Here is a 16156-nt window from a genome sequence, read left to right as displayed (position 1 = left end):
GGAAGAGAAGTAACAGCCTACAACTAACCACACCTGAGGCTTCCATCTCTGTGTTGAGCCTGCACTCAGGGATCGGGTGGAATTCCACACTACCCAAAGCCAGGTCTCCTGTGCTACCTTTCATTTCCAACACTGGCAGCATAAACTCAGTTAACAAGATGCATAGTGCACAGTAGGTGTTTTGGCTACACTGTCCCTTCCTCCTAAAGAAGGGACTGACTTGGGAGGTTGAGCTCCCCCATCCCAGTGTTTCAGAGAATGGGCTTGATAATGTCGAACAAATTGCACCCTTGGTGTTTGGGTTAGTTTGGCAGTAATCTTTGCTTTTCTGATTTTGTTTTTATGGATATGAGTATTTTGCCTGTGTATATGTCTGTACCACATGCATGCAGTGCCCTCAGATCCCCTGAGACCAGAGTTACAGACAGTTGTGAGCTGCCATGTGGGTGGTGGGAATTGAACCCTGGTCCTTTGGGCAAACAGCCAGTGCCCTTAATGGCCAAGTCATCTCTCTAGTCCCCTGAATGACCTATTTTAAAAACAGGAAGATACCACAAAGAGTGCTAGCCTCCAGAAGTAAGGCATGGTAGCCTAGACCAGTTAGCCAGAGGTGAGGTGTGGCTTCTAGTTCAAAGCCCCAGAGGTGACATCCTCGTCTGACCTACTTCATCCCTCTGGACAATTTGTACCAGAGCTGCTCAAGGTGGAAGAGCAGATGCACCGTGGCATCCTCCCTCAAGACCCCGGGGTACCAATAAAGAGAAGGGTCCTCCAAGTCCTCCAGGGGCCCTGGAATTTTGAGGATCCCCTTAGTGGACAGATCCTACATGTCTTTCCTTGAGACTAGGCCACCCTGTGAAGTAGTTCAACAGTGAGAGAGTGGACATCAAGGCATTGTTCTTTGAAAGCCAGGCACAATCATTCTCTCAAGGTAATTAAAGGCCTATCTCCAATAATAGGGAAATCCTATGCCACCACAGGGCTTCCATCTTCAGGGTGTTCCCAGGACCCCTGAAAAGCAAAGCAAATCTCTATCACAATATACACCTAAATCTGCCTACCTTGTTGCATGATGTGATGGTTGTTGGCCTACACCTAAAATTCAGTGTAACACACTCAAGGATTATAAGTAAGACAATTTACTAGGTATGGTGGTACCAGAATGTGAGGATTAAAGGCAGGGGGATCAGGAGTTCAAGGTTATCCTCAGCTACATAGTGAATATGAGGACATCCCGGACAAGGGAACCACCTCGGGGGTCAGGGAGGATAGTCACAATTCAGAAACAAGCTTGGTCTGGATTCTGGATTTTTCTTACTTGAAGCGGTCTTAATCAAAACATTTTCCCTGCCCACACTTAATGTGCTGTAGGCACCTTGAGGTCATCCATGACCCTAAATGGTTTCTGATTTCTCTCTGTTGTCCCATGCACTTCAGCTGTCAAAGGGGTACATGCTGTGGTAGGCAGTGCAAAGTGGGTGAGGTCAGGAGGGGAGAGATGATCTGTAGAAATGCCAAGGTCAGACCCTGCTTAACAAGGGCAGTGAATTCACTACTGTTTCCTCTGAGAGCACCCCACGCCAGTGAAGACTAGGCTCTGGAGTCCACAGTGCCTAGAATTATGCCTCATTCTTTTTATAATTAGCTGTGCAGTAAACAATGAGATCTTAGCTCCCAGCGCTGGCCCAGGTGTCTGGTACACACTGGCTGAACAGAGGACTACTTCATAAAACCAGATCAGGCTCACTGCCCAGAGAAGATGGTTTCAACTCCCAGCCATGCACTATATCTATCTGGGGGTCTCACCTTGCTAGTAATAACCCTACATTGCAGAAGCACTTTGCTGCAGTCTGTAAGATCCTTCAGCTCCACCCCCCCATCTTTCTTTTGTGACTTCTGCACCCCTAAAATTAAGATCATTGTTAGAAGCTGTATAATTCCCCACTCAAACTGCTTTGTGGAAATCCTAACCCCAATAACTGAACGTGACTGTATTTTCAGATGACTTTTTTTTTTTTTTTTTTGGTTTTTCAAGACAGGGTTTCTCTGTAGCTTTGGAGCCTGTACTGGACTAGCTCTGTAGACCAGGCTGGCCTTGAACTCACAGAGATCCACCTACCTTTGCCTCCCAAGTGCTGGGATTACAGGCGTGCGCCACCACCACCTGGCCAGATGACATTTTTGAAGAAATAATTAAGTTTAAATGAGGCTATTGGGCTGGGCTGGTATGGACCAGATGCAGAGAAACAAAAAATGCCCATTGTCAAACCCAGAGATGTTCCCCTCAGTCTGCAGAAGCAATGCAGTGTTCTTGGCCTTCCAGCCCCAGAGCTGTGTGATAATAAGCACATTATGTACAACACACAGGGTGTAGTGCTTTGCTGTAGTGGCCTGGAATAAGCATGTAGTCTAGTTACCAATGTCATCTCCCCTCCACCCCCCACCACTCTGGATCTGACTCCCACGGAAACTCATACTTCCTGTGATGGCGCATGCTTTGGCCTCTCCTTCCTAGGATGATGTTTTCTTTTTTAATGTGCATTGGTGTTTGGCCTGCATGTATGCCTGTGTGAGAGTGCCAGATCCTCTGGAACTGGAGTAACAGTTGTAAGCTGCCATGTGGGTGCTGGGAATTGAACCTGGGTCCTCTGGAAGAGCAGCCAGTGTTAGTGCTCTTAACTGTCTGGCCTCTCCTTCCTGTTGCTCCTTGCAGTCTGGCTCCTGTGCCCTCTATCCAAGCTGCCCTGTAATGCTGGAGCTTCTCCAGGACTCCCCTCTACTCTCTGTGCTCCCTGGGTGGCCTCCCTCCCATGGTGGCTTCAACCTTCCTAAGTGTGGTTGCTGGTAGTCTTGTCAGAGGAACAGCAGGTGGCAATTGGGGTGCAGGGTGTCAGCTCACCTAAAGAAAAACTCTCTGATGAGTATATCTTGTTTAAGCAAGGCTTACAAGGATACAGATGCCAGAATGTCCTTTGCTTCTGTTGTGCCTTTACATGTTGCTGCTACACTGCCTGTATTGTAGTGTGTTTATCTCATGGATACATCCCCATCTACTGGACATTTATATCTGTGGATTGTCAGGAAGATGATTCCCTCATTAAGCTGTATAATTTTGATGAATAAAAATGAATACAAGGATATGCTACAGAGTCAGAGCCCATGAGTTCCCCATAAGGAGCTGCTTCTGATCATAGCTCAAATTAATGATTAACTGGGAGCCAGGATGGCTCAAATTCCTTTAATTTTATTGCTGAGCACCACTAGCTGATACAAAGCTTCAAAAACAGTTTTAAATTAGACCAGATGCCTTGCTAATGATTTTTAAGATTAAACATTCCCAGTAAAGCAATCTGTAAGGACATTACTGAGCTGTCTGGTCATAAAATACAAAACAGCCCAATTATTGCTAGCTGGCAAATGATTAATTCCTTGCACCCATTCCTGACCTCAATTTGTGCAATTTTGACTAGTCAGGGTTACAGAAAATAATTTGACTCTGTAGCCTCAAAATAAGGGCTACAGGTTTTCTTGGATAGTCAGGAATCATACACGAAACAAAAAAAGTACATTTTAAGATTTAAGTGTCACAGTATCATGGAAAGTGCCAGCTAAGCTGATACTAAAAGATATGTAGTACCTGAGCACAAACTACAGAATCTATGACACCCTTAGCTTCTCTTTGTCCAAAACCCAACACTCACCAGGCAAATTGGAGATTTAAAGAAAATTCAGAATTTATGATTCCTGATTACAGAATGTTAGTTAAAAAATGTTTACATGGCCCGGTCGGTGGTGGTGCAAGCCTTTAATCCCAGCACTTGGGAGGCAGAGGCAGAGGGATCTCTGTGAGTTCAAGGCCAGCCTGGGCTACAGAGTAAGTTCCAGGAAAGGCGCAAAGCTACCCAGAGAAACCCTGTTTGGGTTTGGGGGGGTGGGGTGCAGGAGCAAAGAGGCGAAGCAGCTCTACAGCTCTACACTCAGGTTGGTTGCAAGTACGCAATTTTCTTGTTCTCTTGGGCTCTTCAGCAGTTTAGGTTTAACATTCCTTATAGACTACATCTCAAGATAGATAGTAAGTAATTGATTCTTTCTTTGTAACTACAATTGACAGCCTGTCAATTAAAGGGTGGCTGAGAAAATAACGCTCCTTGCTTGCTCATCAGAGGCTACGCAGATACACTGCATGAGAGTTGTTGGAAAGGCTTTGTTTTTAGCCATGTCTTTACCTATGGAGTGCAACCTTCCATGACTCTTATTGCCTGAAAGATTTTGTTGGGATATATAAGCAGTGTGGTAGAGAGGGGGAGAAAAGGAGATAAAAGGAAGAAACCATCAAGAGAGCGTGTGAGTGTCCTCATTTTCCCTAACTCCTCAGATAGAAAAGTTTTAGCTTCGATGACACTGTGGGATTTCCTTTGAGCCCTGTGTGCTGCCTTGGAGGCTGGACCATCGAGAGGCTGGACCATCAAGAGGCTGGACCATCGAGAGGCTGGACCATCGAGAGGCTGGACCATCAAGGCCACATTAGTGAGGTGACGACGACGACGACGATGACCCCAGAGGTCAGTCTCTATCTTACACCTATGCTCCAAGGTCCAGACCTAGATATCTACCCATGTCCTAAACAGTCTTCAAGCATCTCACATGAACATCCCAAATCCAACTGTTGGTCATTTCCTGTCCCCAGCTCCACATCTGTGCAGGTATCACGTCTTCCAGCACACATAACTTCCTTTCTTGACTGGTTTTGTGATACAGCCTTGTGTGACACCCAGTGTGTCCCATGTGCCTCTGGCCCTTGTCCAGTCCCATTTCCTGTGTCTCCACTAGACTGTGGCATTCTGAGTATGAATGCATACTCAGGGGCTGTGTGCAGAATCTCCACCCACAACTGCTCAGTGGTTTAACAATGCCACACAGAAGGACCATAACAGACAAGTTTTTATTACTTTGTACTGCGTATAGAACCCAAGAAATATAAAAAGCATCTCCAGAGCTCCTCGAAGGAGCCTCCACCCACAACCAGCCCCTTCCTCCCTGGGTGGGTGCAGACAGGGCAATATGGGTTCCAGGCCGCCTCTCTCTGTCCAACAAACAAGTTCCATGTATAAAAATAGATCTGTGGAGGGTCCCCAGTGCCCTAGCACCCTGTATCATGCTGATGCCTATGCAGGGCTGAGGCCTGGGACCCTCTCAGGATTCTAGGACCTCACTCCTCATCAGAGGGGAGGTCTACCCTGGACACCGAAGTCCTGCCAACACAACCAGGGACCCCTCTGCCGACAACCGGGGAGGGAGGAGTTTGACCTTGAGAATGACTCATGTGGCTGGAGATGGGGGGAGGAGGTTCCGATCACCCAAGACGGGGCACTGGTCCCCATGAGCCTTGGATGTTGGGCCAGTTTTCCCTGGAGGGAGAATGAAGGAAGAGCCTGTGGGGGCCTATCATTTCCCCCAGTTCTGAGTGCACTATCTCAAGTCACTGAGCTCAGGCAGGGGTCCAGGGAGCAGAGAGCCAGAAATGGGACAGACTCTGACGAGGGAAGAGCTACTGCTGGCAGATCAAGGCCAAAGGCACTGCTGAGAGTCACTGCCCCCCCCCATGGGATACTCCCCAAAGATGCCATGTATTCCAGCCCCCAGACTCTGTCAGAGATCCTTGCTTGGATTCTGAGTCTGCTGATAACTCCAACCACCCTACAGAGAGAAACTCTACCTCTCAAGACCTTATTCAATTCTGACTTATGCTAAGAAGCCTTCTGGACACCCCTTGACACATACATAACAACGATCCACCTGGCCGACCTCCCTGTCCCCATGGGAATCCGCTCCTAGTCCGATCCCTCCACAGGTACCCTGAACTCTGTCTGCCTCTCTGCACTCCCACTTGCTGGCCCAGCCATGCTGCCCCTCTTGCCTACCACAGCTGAAACAGAGCAGGGAGCCATCAAGAGTGATGCAGAAAAATTTGGCCCCAGTGGTCCTGCCCACATCCAGCAGCCTCTCTCTCTGCCCAACCTGGATAGTCTTGGTCTCCAGTTCTCACAGCTGCCAGGATCCTTGCAGATAGGTCAGCTAGCACCATACTCCTTCAAGGGCCTGGACAGCACACACACAGACACAGACACAGACACACACACACACACACACACACACACACACACACACACATACACACACACACATGCGCACACGCACACACACACAGGCACTCTACAGAGGAGGAAGCATGGCGTGTGGGGGCAGAGCAGCCTGAAGGGACTCGCCCATCAAGGACTCGCTGGGCTGCCCAGGGAACAGTGCTGGTGTGATGGGGAAAGGCAAGCTCTCTCCAGAGCCAGCCCACTCCCTGGATTATGGTCTGGCATCAAACCCTGGCTCTGAGATTATAAACTCTGACTTCCCCATCTATATACAATGGGGCTGGACCGGCCTGTCAAAACCACTGCCTCCTCAGTCTCTTTCTCCTCTCTACTCTCCAGAATGCAGAGCAACACCTCCCCCCTCTACCCCGTGCTCTTCTGAATCAGTTCCCAAACACATGAGACAGCCAGGCTCAGGGGAGCACCAGGACCTTGTGTGCCCTAGTAGGAACCTGGCCCTCACCCTGACCTGCTAAGCCAAGGCAGGAAGCCATAAGCTCTGAAGCCTCCACCTGGGGGTCCAGTCCCTGAGCTCAGCACCACTTTCCTGCTTGGGCCTTGGCATAGGAATTAAGGGACACTACCCACTAGCCCAGGGTCCCATACTCAGATGACCAGGCAGCTGTGGCCTCTGCTACAACCAATGGGTCTCTCTCAGGAACCCTTACTGCCTAGTAGGCTAAAAGCTCTCTGAGGAAATGAGATGCCCACTGATTAGGCCCAACCCGAAGTGGGCGTGGAAGACCAAGGGGCCTGAGGCAGGACAACTGAAATTGACTGTCTTCCCCCAACCAGCTTTGCCCTTGACACCCTAAAATGCTTCCTACTGTTATCTCTGGGGTCCTCTCCAGGGATCTGAACCTCTTTTGTAGGACCACTAGGTCAGCAAGGTGTTGAGAGGAAATATGAAATGTGGGGGATAACGTGGTACCAACCCGCTCAGGGCCCACTAAGAGTATGAGAGCGCTCGCTCCTCCCACCCAAGGGAGGTGTAGCTTGCAGGTCCTTGGGCAGGATTGAGCTGCTCACACCTGTACCCCCTGGCCCTGTAGCTGCAGCACTCGAGTCTGCAGGGCGTTGATCCCACTCAGGAGGGCTTCTCGATGCTCAGCGGAAGAGATACCCAGGTTCCCCAGGTCCCTGCAATGAGGCACAGTCGTATGAGGCTGACTCGATCCATCTCTACTCCTCCCGTGGGAACCAACCCTCTCCTTCCCCTTTTCTGGACAGGGAAAGGCCCAGAGCCAGGATAGGTAGGGCCTTCCCATCTAGGTAAGAGCTCTGTTGGGTTCCCTGAACCCTGTCCTTGACCTTGGCTCCTTAGACTCACTGGGCGGTCATCTCAGCCACAGCCTCCAGGCTTCCGTAGCCAGCTGCAGAGAAGTTGTCCTTGTAGCGGCACAGGTCCAGGGCCTCCAGCCAGGCACCCACAGAGCCAAAGGAGGGAAAGGTAGAGAAGGCACGGTCTGCCAGGGGGGTGGGAGGCCTGGGAGCAGAGAGGCCACAGTCAGTGGACAACCAGGGTGTGCCACCAGACCCAGTCACTCTCTTGAGAAGCAAGAAAGGACAGGGGAGAGAGTAAGGTGATCACACCTCACATGGGCACACAAAAGGCCCTGGAGAAATGGGTCAGGACAGTGCAACAAGTGGAGAGATAGCCAACTAAAAGGCAAAATCCAGGACATAACTGCCATGAAGTGAGATGTGCCTGAAGCAGGTGGGGCTGTCAGATCTGTCTGGACACTGGGAGAATATTGGCAGACAAGTGAGAGCTTGGCTGACTGATCTGGCTTGGGGGTTGGTGAGGATGTACCTGAGGCAGGTGTTCGCGGCACACTTGGAGGGCTCTGGCTCCTGCCCCATCTTGCTCAGGATGCTGTGGATCTGGGAGAACCTGGGCCGCTCACCTGGGTCCTTCTGCCAGCAGTCAAGCATCAGCCGGTGTAGTGGGGAGGGGCAGTTCCTGGGGGGTGGCAGCCGGAAGCCATCCTCCACAGCCTTGATCACCTGGACTCCAATGACGGGAAGGAGACAGGATACTTCAGATTGCCCAATACACACACACACACATCATCATCATCATCATCATCATCATCATCACCATCATCACCACCACCACCACCACCACCATCATCATCACCATCATCACCACAACCACCACCACCACCACTACCATCATCATCACCATCATCACCATCATCACCACAACCACCACCACTATCATCATCATCATCATCACCACAACCACCACTACCATCATCATCACCATCATCACCACAACCACCACCACCACCACTACCACCATCATCATCACCATCATCACCACAACCACCACCACTATCATCATCATCATCATCACCACAACCACCACCACCACTATCATCATCATCATCATCATCACCACCACCACCACTATCATCATCCCAAGGAGGACTCTAGGCAGGACGGGAGTAGAAGAGAGGTCTGGAGCTAAGAGGCTAAGGATCAATAGGCAGAGGTCAGGACGCTGGAGCCATAGGTCACTTACATCTTGTCCAGACATGTCCCAGTAGGGCCGCTCCCCAAAGGCCATCACCTCCCACATGACAATGCCAAAGCTCCACACGTCACTAGCAGAGCTGAAGTGGCCAAACTGAATCGTCTCAGGAGCTGCCCAGAGTGCTGGGCTCCGGCCACTCTGTGGGTGGGTGAGCAAGGCAGGGCAGGAAAGCATTGAGTCACCAGCACCCACATCCCAGTCCCACATGTCTTCCCCCACCCTCTTCACATCTGAGGGAGCAGCCCAGCTGACATGGGGATGGTACCATCAAAGGAGAGGGACCAGGTAGGGAAGGACCACCAGCAGCAGGAAAGGAGGCAGAGCAGAGATATGGAGACCATGGGGCTGCTGGGTGTGGCCAGCAGGAGAAGCAGCAGGTGGAACCAGAGACGGGAACTCCTTACCATAGTGGTGTAGACAGCTTCTGCTCGGTCCCGGGGACCCCGCCCAAAGCCAGAGATCTTACAGATGAGGCCACTGCTGACGAGCACTCGGCGGGCTGCCAGACCCCGGTGCACATAGCCCATTTGTGACAGATACTTCATGGCCGATGCCAGCCCAGGCAGCAGACCCATCAACTGGGCGGCCATCAGCTCCCCCTCGTGATGCTGTGGAATGGGTGAGGGCCGTACATTCAGATCACCCAGGAAGCCACTAAGTCCCTCTGGGATTCAGGGTACCACAAGCAGTAGGTCAGCCTGCCCAGAGGAGGCAATCCCAAATCCCAAGCCCAAGAGAAAAGGGAAGAGACAAGAAAAATAGGACATTGGTACTCTCCCACCCAGGGCTCCAAGCACTCACCCTGAGGAAGTCATCAAGGGCCCCGAGGTTCATGTACTCCGTGACGATCATCAAGGGGTTTCCTGTGCCAGGGAGAGACACACTAAGTTGCTGGCTCTACCTGTGTACACACTTCCTCCCACCAGCTCCACCTCAGGCAAGACAGCCAGAAGCAAAGCCAATCTTTCTAATCTTGCCACCAGCCCATTAATCCCACGTACTCAGCCCTGCCACCTGTTCTGGCACTGAGGTACAAAAAAGTCAACTGAGCCAGGCGGTGGTGGCTCGAGCCTGTAATCCCAGCACTCTGGGGGCAGAGGCAGGTGGATCTCTGTGAGTTCGAGGTCAGCCTGGTCTACAGAGTAAGTTCTAGGACAGGCTCCAAAGCTACACAGAGAAATGACCCCCCCCCCCAAAAAAAAGTCAACTGTCTATAGTGGGACAGGATTCAAGTCAGAGCTGCAAGGAGTCAGGTGAGAAAAATCAGTCAAGGAGGAAGTGATCCACTCCCCAAATGTCACTGGCAAATTGGAAAGGTCATTCTGGGTCATCATGGCCACTCCAAGAGAGGGGCCACCCTGAGTCACTGAAGAGAAAGGGAACTAGTGAACTAAGGTTATGTCTGAGCCCACTCCATACCCTGGCAGGGGAGCCCACCCAGCAGCCAGCTAAGACAGGGGTGTGCAGTGCCTGGCCTACCTCGGGTGACAACTCCTTCCAGCCGCACAATATGGCTGTGGTCAAACTGGCCAAGGGTGAGGGCCTCAGCCAGGAAGCTGAGCCTCTGGGAGTCGGAGCAACCATCCCTCAGAGTGTGTACGGCCACAGGCAGCTCCTGGCGACCAGGCAGCTGCAGGCAGCCACAGCACAGGTCCCCAAATCGTCCTGCAAAGAAACAGCACCTCAGCAGACTCCGGACAGCAAATGGGGCAGGCTGAACCAAGGAGGAGACTCTGGGTCGTGGGTCATTTCTAGCTTGCTGCGGGAAGTTCCAGAGTTCGAATCCTAGCATCCTGAGTACCAGGAGTGTCACCTCGGGCTTCATCTCTTTCCTCTTGGCCTAGAGACGTGTGCCTGCCCATCAAAGGTCTTTGAACCCAACAGAGTCAAGGACTGATGAGGATGAGCTCTATTCTGCCCCACAGCTCCTTCCTGACTTCTGTTGTGAGGGTTCCAGGGTGAGGCCTGTTTCTTGGAGCAAAAGTAATTGACAGTTGTGAACCGTCAAAAGGAGACTGATGCTCAGAACCAGCAAGGCCCTGCCCTGAGCCTGCGGAGTTCCCACAGCAACCCATTGAGTGGCGGATGCCACGCCCCTTTGGGGGTGTGTGAGAAACTTTGGCTCAGAGAGCAACTGAGGGTGAGCCCCTAGTCGCTCAGCTAATCAGGTGTGTTTTTGACTCGCCCTTCCCCGCTGTCCCATAAAAGCCTGGGACTAAAGTGAGAGATACTCAGGAGGCTGTCTGGGAAAGGTCCTGAAGGCAGGTGTCCCAGGGTGACCTAGGGAACAGAGGAGAGAGGGCAGGGTCACAAACACCTCGGGTGGGCGCAGGACTTTCGGGGGAAGGGGTACCCTCGGTGCAGAGGCAGGGCTTCCGGCCATGGGGTGAGGACTGGAGGGGGACGCTGGCTGAAAAGAGGTAGGGATAGCAGAGACGCCGGGCTTTCCCCAGTGGGTGTTGCCTGGTGGGTGGGGTTTATCCAGTGGGCGGAGCTCCCTGATGATTGCAGACTTCTAGGGTCCAGGGCTTGCCTGCTCCCAAGCTCTTCTCCAGGGTGACGCTTTTGGCATCGAGCTCCTTGGCGAACAGATGCACAGCCTGCAGCGGGTCCCCGCAGCTCTGGGGGTCCAGAAATGTGCGGCGTGTCGGGACTTTGACTGGGAACACAAAGAGAGAGAGGCTCTGAGGAAAGGGCTCTCAATGCTGGGGGAACAGGAAGTGGCGGCTGGGAAGGGGTCTAAGGCAGAGGAGTGTATGGCACAGACAACTCACAATGGAAATACAGTTCCTCCTCGTCGTGGGCGTCCCCGCTTCCTTTGCCATCGCAGGGCCTGTGGGGACGCAGAGGCATCCTTTCATCAGGCGACCCCAGCCCTTCCCACTTCACCAGCGCCCAGGGCAGCACCTCTTGATCCTTTCAGAAAGAAAAGCTCTGTGCCCCTTCTGGGGAGGGACTTCTCGTCCTGCTGGCTGGGAGGCTTCTTTTCGTTTTTAATTTATTTTCTGATCTATTCATTTATTTATATAGTATGTATGTCACTCAAAGGGCAGGTTGCAAAAATTGGTTCTCTCCCTCCACCTTGTGGCTGCTTGCCATCAGCTTCATGGCAAGTGGCCTTACCCACGAAGCCATCTTTTTGGTTTGGCTTGGTTTTTTCAAGACAGGGTTTCTCTGTGTAGTCCCTGCTGTCCTGGAACTTGCTCTGTAGACCAGGCTGACCTACAGAGATCCACCTGCCTCTGCCTCCGGAGTGCTGAGATTAAAGGTGTGCACTACCATGCCCAGCTCACTAAGCCATCTTTTTTTTTTTTTTTTTTTTTTTTTTTGGTTTTTCGAGACAGGGTTTCTCTGTGTAGCTTTGTGTCTTTCCTGGATCTCGCTCTGTAGACCAGGCTGGCCTCGAACTCACAAAGATCCACCTGTTTCTGCCTCCCGAGTGCTGGGATTAAAGGCGTGTGCCACCACCGCCCGGCTTCACTAAGCCATCTTACAACCAGCTTTCTTTGGGGAAAAAAAAAAAACAAACTTGTAAAAACTGCTTCTCTCTCTCTCTCTCTCTCTCTCTCTCTCTCTCTCTCTCTCTCTGTGTGTGTGTGTGTGTGTGTGTGTGTGTGTGTGTGTGTGTGTGTGACTCACTCCTGTGGGGGTCTCTCTCTCTCTCTCTCTCTCTCTCTCTCTCTCTCTGTGTGTGTGTGTGTGTATGTGTGTGTGTGACTCACTCCTGTGGGGGGTCAGAGGACAACTTGAGGGAATAGCTTCTCTCCTTCCATCATGTGGGTCCCAGGATGGAACTCGGTCCAGACTTTATGGCAAGCTGTTACTTACTGGGCCACCCCCACAGAAGGTTCTCCCCCACCTTCTTTCTGCACCTTTGGCTGCCTCAGTTGCTTCTCTGTGGCTCCCTGTCCAGCAGCCTCCTCCCCTCAGCCCGAGGACAGTCCTAAACTCAGATCTCGAGCCTTCCAATTCCATCCCCATTCCTGCTGTGTCTGCTTAGACACAAACTCCAGAGGTGTGTCAGTCCACACTCCTGGCACAGAGCCCCACGCCACCCTGTGAGGAATAGCAGGCTGATCCGTCCTGAGCCAGAGGCAAAGCCCACAGCAGTCTGGATCTGGAACCCCGAGGCAGAGCTTTCCTGGCCACGTGGAGACTCTGGCTTTTGTCTGGGAGCAAAGGAAAGCACACGGGGTGGGGGGGGGGGGGGTGGGATGGGGATGGAGGGGTAGGGATGAAGATTCTGGCCGCCACTCTATAGTCCCCTCAGGAGATGGCAGTAGCTTGAGCTATGGGGTGGCTGATCCTGGACAGAGGTGAGGGAACTGTGGAGGAACAAGAACAAGACTGGACTGTGGGGCTTGAAGATTGCAGGGAGAGCTCATGGAGAGTTGCACCAGGCAGAACAAGGGGAAGTTCAGGCTCAGACATCTGAGATCCTAGGGTGGTGGGAGATGCAGGGGGGATCTAGGAGAAAGAAGTCTAGCGCCTGGAAGGGTGATCTGCTCTGGAAACACAAAGGCTGTAGGACTGGATGGCTCCATTTTTCTCTGTAATAAAATCAGGATAAAGACACCCCTGCCTAACAGCATCACGGTAATAGAGAGCTTACTGTTATAGTGGGGGTGTTTTATTTCTGTTTTATTTTTGTTTTGTTCTTTTGAGACAGGGTTTCACTATGTAATCCTGGCAGCTTGCATCTCTCTATGTAGACCAGGCTGACCTCAAAGGTGTGTGCCACCACATCTGGCTTATAGTGTGGATCTGAGCTGTCTCTCAAAGGTTTGGTCCACACACTGGGGTGATAAAAGGAGGTGATGGAACCTTTGAGAGGTGTGGTCTTGGAGAAGGAAGTTGGGTCACTGGTGGCATGCCTTTAGGAGAATACTATGACTCCAGTCCCTTCCTGATTTGCTGTATCCTGGCTTCCACTGAAGTGAGCAGCTGCCTTTGCTACAAGTTCCCACCAAGATGACTTGGCATCCACAGGATCAAGGCCAATTGGCCACGAACCAAACTTTTGAAATTGTGACACACACACCCTCCCCCGCAAAGTTTTCTTCCTTGTTGGGCAGTGGTAGCACACGCCTTTAATCCCAGCACTCCAGAGGCAGAGCCAGGCAGATCTCTGTGAGTTCTAGGCCAGCCTGGTCTACAGAATGAGATTCAGGACAGGCACCAAAACTACACAGAGAAAACGTCTCAAAAAACCAAAAAACTAAAAGAAAACAAAACTTTTCTTTCTTATAAGTTGACTGTCTTGCACATCTTGTCACAGCAACAGATGGCTAACACACTTACTAAGCCTCAGAGTGTTGTGGTTTGGATGAGAATGAGCCCCATACGCTCATCTATTTGAATGCTTTGTCCCCAGTTGGTGGAACTGTTTGGGAAGGATCAAGGAGGTGTGGTCTTATTAGAATAGGTGTGGCCTCATTGGAGGAGTTGTATCACTGAGGGTGGTGGTTGAGATTTCAAAAGCCCATGACATCCCCAGTTAGCCCCCTCTCTGTCTCTTTCTCTCTCTCTCTCTCTCTCTCTCTCTCTCTCTCTCTCTCTCTCTCTCTGTCTTGTGTTTGTGAATCCAGTGTAAGCTCCAGCTTCTGCTCCATGGCATGCCTGCCTGCTGCCATGCTCCTCACCATGATGGTCATGGACTCTTTCTTCTAAGCTGCCTTGTGTGGTGGTTCCATAGGCTCACAGAGAGTGGCACCATTAGGAGGTGTGGCCTTGCTGGAGGTTTTCTTGGAGGAAGTATATCACTAGGTGGGCAGGCTTTGAGGTCTCAGAAGCTCAAGCCTGCCTAGGGGCTCATGGTCACTTACTGTGGCCTGTGGATTCAGATATAGAACTCCCAGATACCTCTCCAGCACCATGTCTGCCTGCATGCTCACCATGATGATAATGGACTGAATCTCTGAATGGAAAGCCAGCCCCAACGAAATATTTCCCTTTATAGGAGTTGCTGTGGTCATGGCGTCTCTTCACAGCAATGGAACAGTGATGACGACCCTTTGATCATGACATCTTCACACAGCAGCAGAAAAGTAACTAAGGCACAGTGCTCTGTATGGGGGAAGAGGAGGGTATTTTGAGTAGTAATGTGCTCCTGAAGCAGTAAGAGGGACTCTCTTCTGGGGAGAAGGGCTCATCCTGCCTAAGAGGAAGGCTCCTTCTCTACAGCTAAGAAATGAGAATGCTTATGAGGCAGGCGGGGGTTCTAGCCTTCACCAGGAGACATTGGGGGGCCAGCGAGGATTCTAAAGAGTAGAGCCACAGACATGACTGACAGAGTAAGAGACAAGGACAGGGCCTTGGCAGGCCCAAGTAGAATGGCGTTATGCACCTGATGGTAGAGCATTTCCAAAGGGAATGGCCGGAGGGCTATGAGAGACACAGAGAGGGGCTTGGGAATAAAACCTTGAGAAACCAAGAGGCCAGGCTGGCCACCCAGTGGCTGCTGAGGTCACCTAGAGCGATGACTGAAGGGACTCATATATGACAGGGGACGTCCAGAGAGAGGGGCAGAGATGAGGGAAGGCTAAGTGGATGCAGGAATGACAGGAGAACCCAAACTAAAGCAAACTATGTGTTCACATGGACACTCCGAGACTGCCAATAAAGTTAAACCTTCAAGCAGAGAGCAGAGTCCATGCTTGGCTGACCAGAATTAGCCATAGAGGTTTTGGAAGACCCAGCTAGCGGGGGCACAGGAAGTAGTAGGGAGGGGCTTAAAAAGAGGTAGAGAGGCTGGGTCAGCTGATCGTTCCTCTGTTGTCTTCGGCTCTATCAGGGTTTAGCCGAATTTATATTTACATTTAATATAAGTAATCGTTTCAACTATGAAACAAAGTCTATATGAAAATGTTAGCGTGAGGGCTGGGGAGACGGCTCAGTCCCCTTCCAGAGGACCAGTGTTCACTTCCCAGGACCCACATTAGGTGGCTCACACCGCCTATAGCTCCAAAGGATCTGATGTCCTCTTCTGATCTCCAAGGACACACACACACACACACACACACACACACACACACACACACCATCACTCTCACAATACACACAAATCAAACTAAGGCTTTACAAAGGAAACCTTGTCATCAAATTACTTAGTATGGTAATCTGCTCCCGGGCTCTCCTCGCTGACGGACAGTTAGACATGGAGTCTGCAGCTGTCTCCTGGCCTGCCCCAGTGCACTTGTTTCTCCACAGCCCCATAGTTAAAGCTGGGATGAGCTGTCCTCTGCAGCTGCCCATCCCTGCTTTTCCAACAGGCCCAGAGCGTGGACCTAAAGGTAAGCTCCATGAGAAAGGAGTTCCCAGATCTTGTCCTGCCACTGCTTTTTTTTTAGACAGGATATCAAAAAAATGCAAATAGCCAGTGTCAAAGAAACACCCACTGTCCCTCTGGCTCACAGGTGGCTCAGACTATTGAGAAGTGGCTCCCCAGCCAGCCCACTTTTCCCCTGAACCCATT

General features: G+C 51.4%; 1 protein-coding gene across 5 annotated transcripts in view; it reads right to left on the bottom strand.

Moving 5' to 3' along the window:
* Positions 1 to 6161: 6161 nt before the first annotated feature.
* Epha10 (EPH receptor A10) overlaps positions 6162 to 16156 on the bottom strand; it is a 35964-nt gene continuing 25969 nt past the window's right edge. For 3 of the 5 annotated variants that reach the window (XM_036177274.1, XM_036177272.1, XM_036177273.1), the window contains 9 exons: positions 11457 to 11515; positions 11216 to 11341; positions 10162 to 10347; positions 9484 to 9545; positions 9087 to 9290; positions 8671 to 8820; positions 7957 to 8150; positions 7474 to 7629; positions 6162 to 7283 (listed from right to left, as the gene is read on the bottom strand). In XM_036177274.1, the coding sequence (XP_036033167.1) occupies positions 7169 to 7283; positions 7474 to 7629; positions 7957 to 8150; positions 8671 to 8820; positions 9087 to 9290; positions 9484 to 9545; positions 10162 to 10347; positions 11216 to 11341; positions 11457 to 11515 (1252 nt within the window). In that variant the 3' untranslated portion in view covers positions 6162 to 7168. The other 2 variants (XM_036177275.1, XM_036177276.1) reach the window with 2 other exon arrangements.

Source organism: Onychomys torridus, chromosome 2 (genome assembly GCF_903995425.1).
Source record: "Onychomys torridus chromosome 2, mOncTor1.1, whole genome shotgun sequence".
Classification (NCBI taxonomy): Eukaryota; Metazoa; Chordata; class Mammalia; order Rodentia; family Cricetidae; genus Onychomys; species Onychomys torridus.
This window is presented reverse-complemented; position numbering and strand designations above follow the sequence as displayed.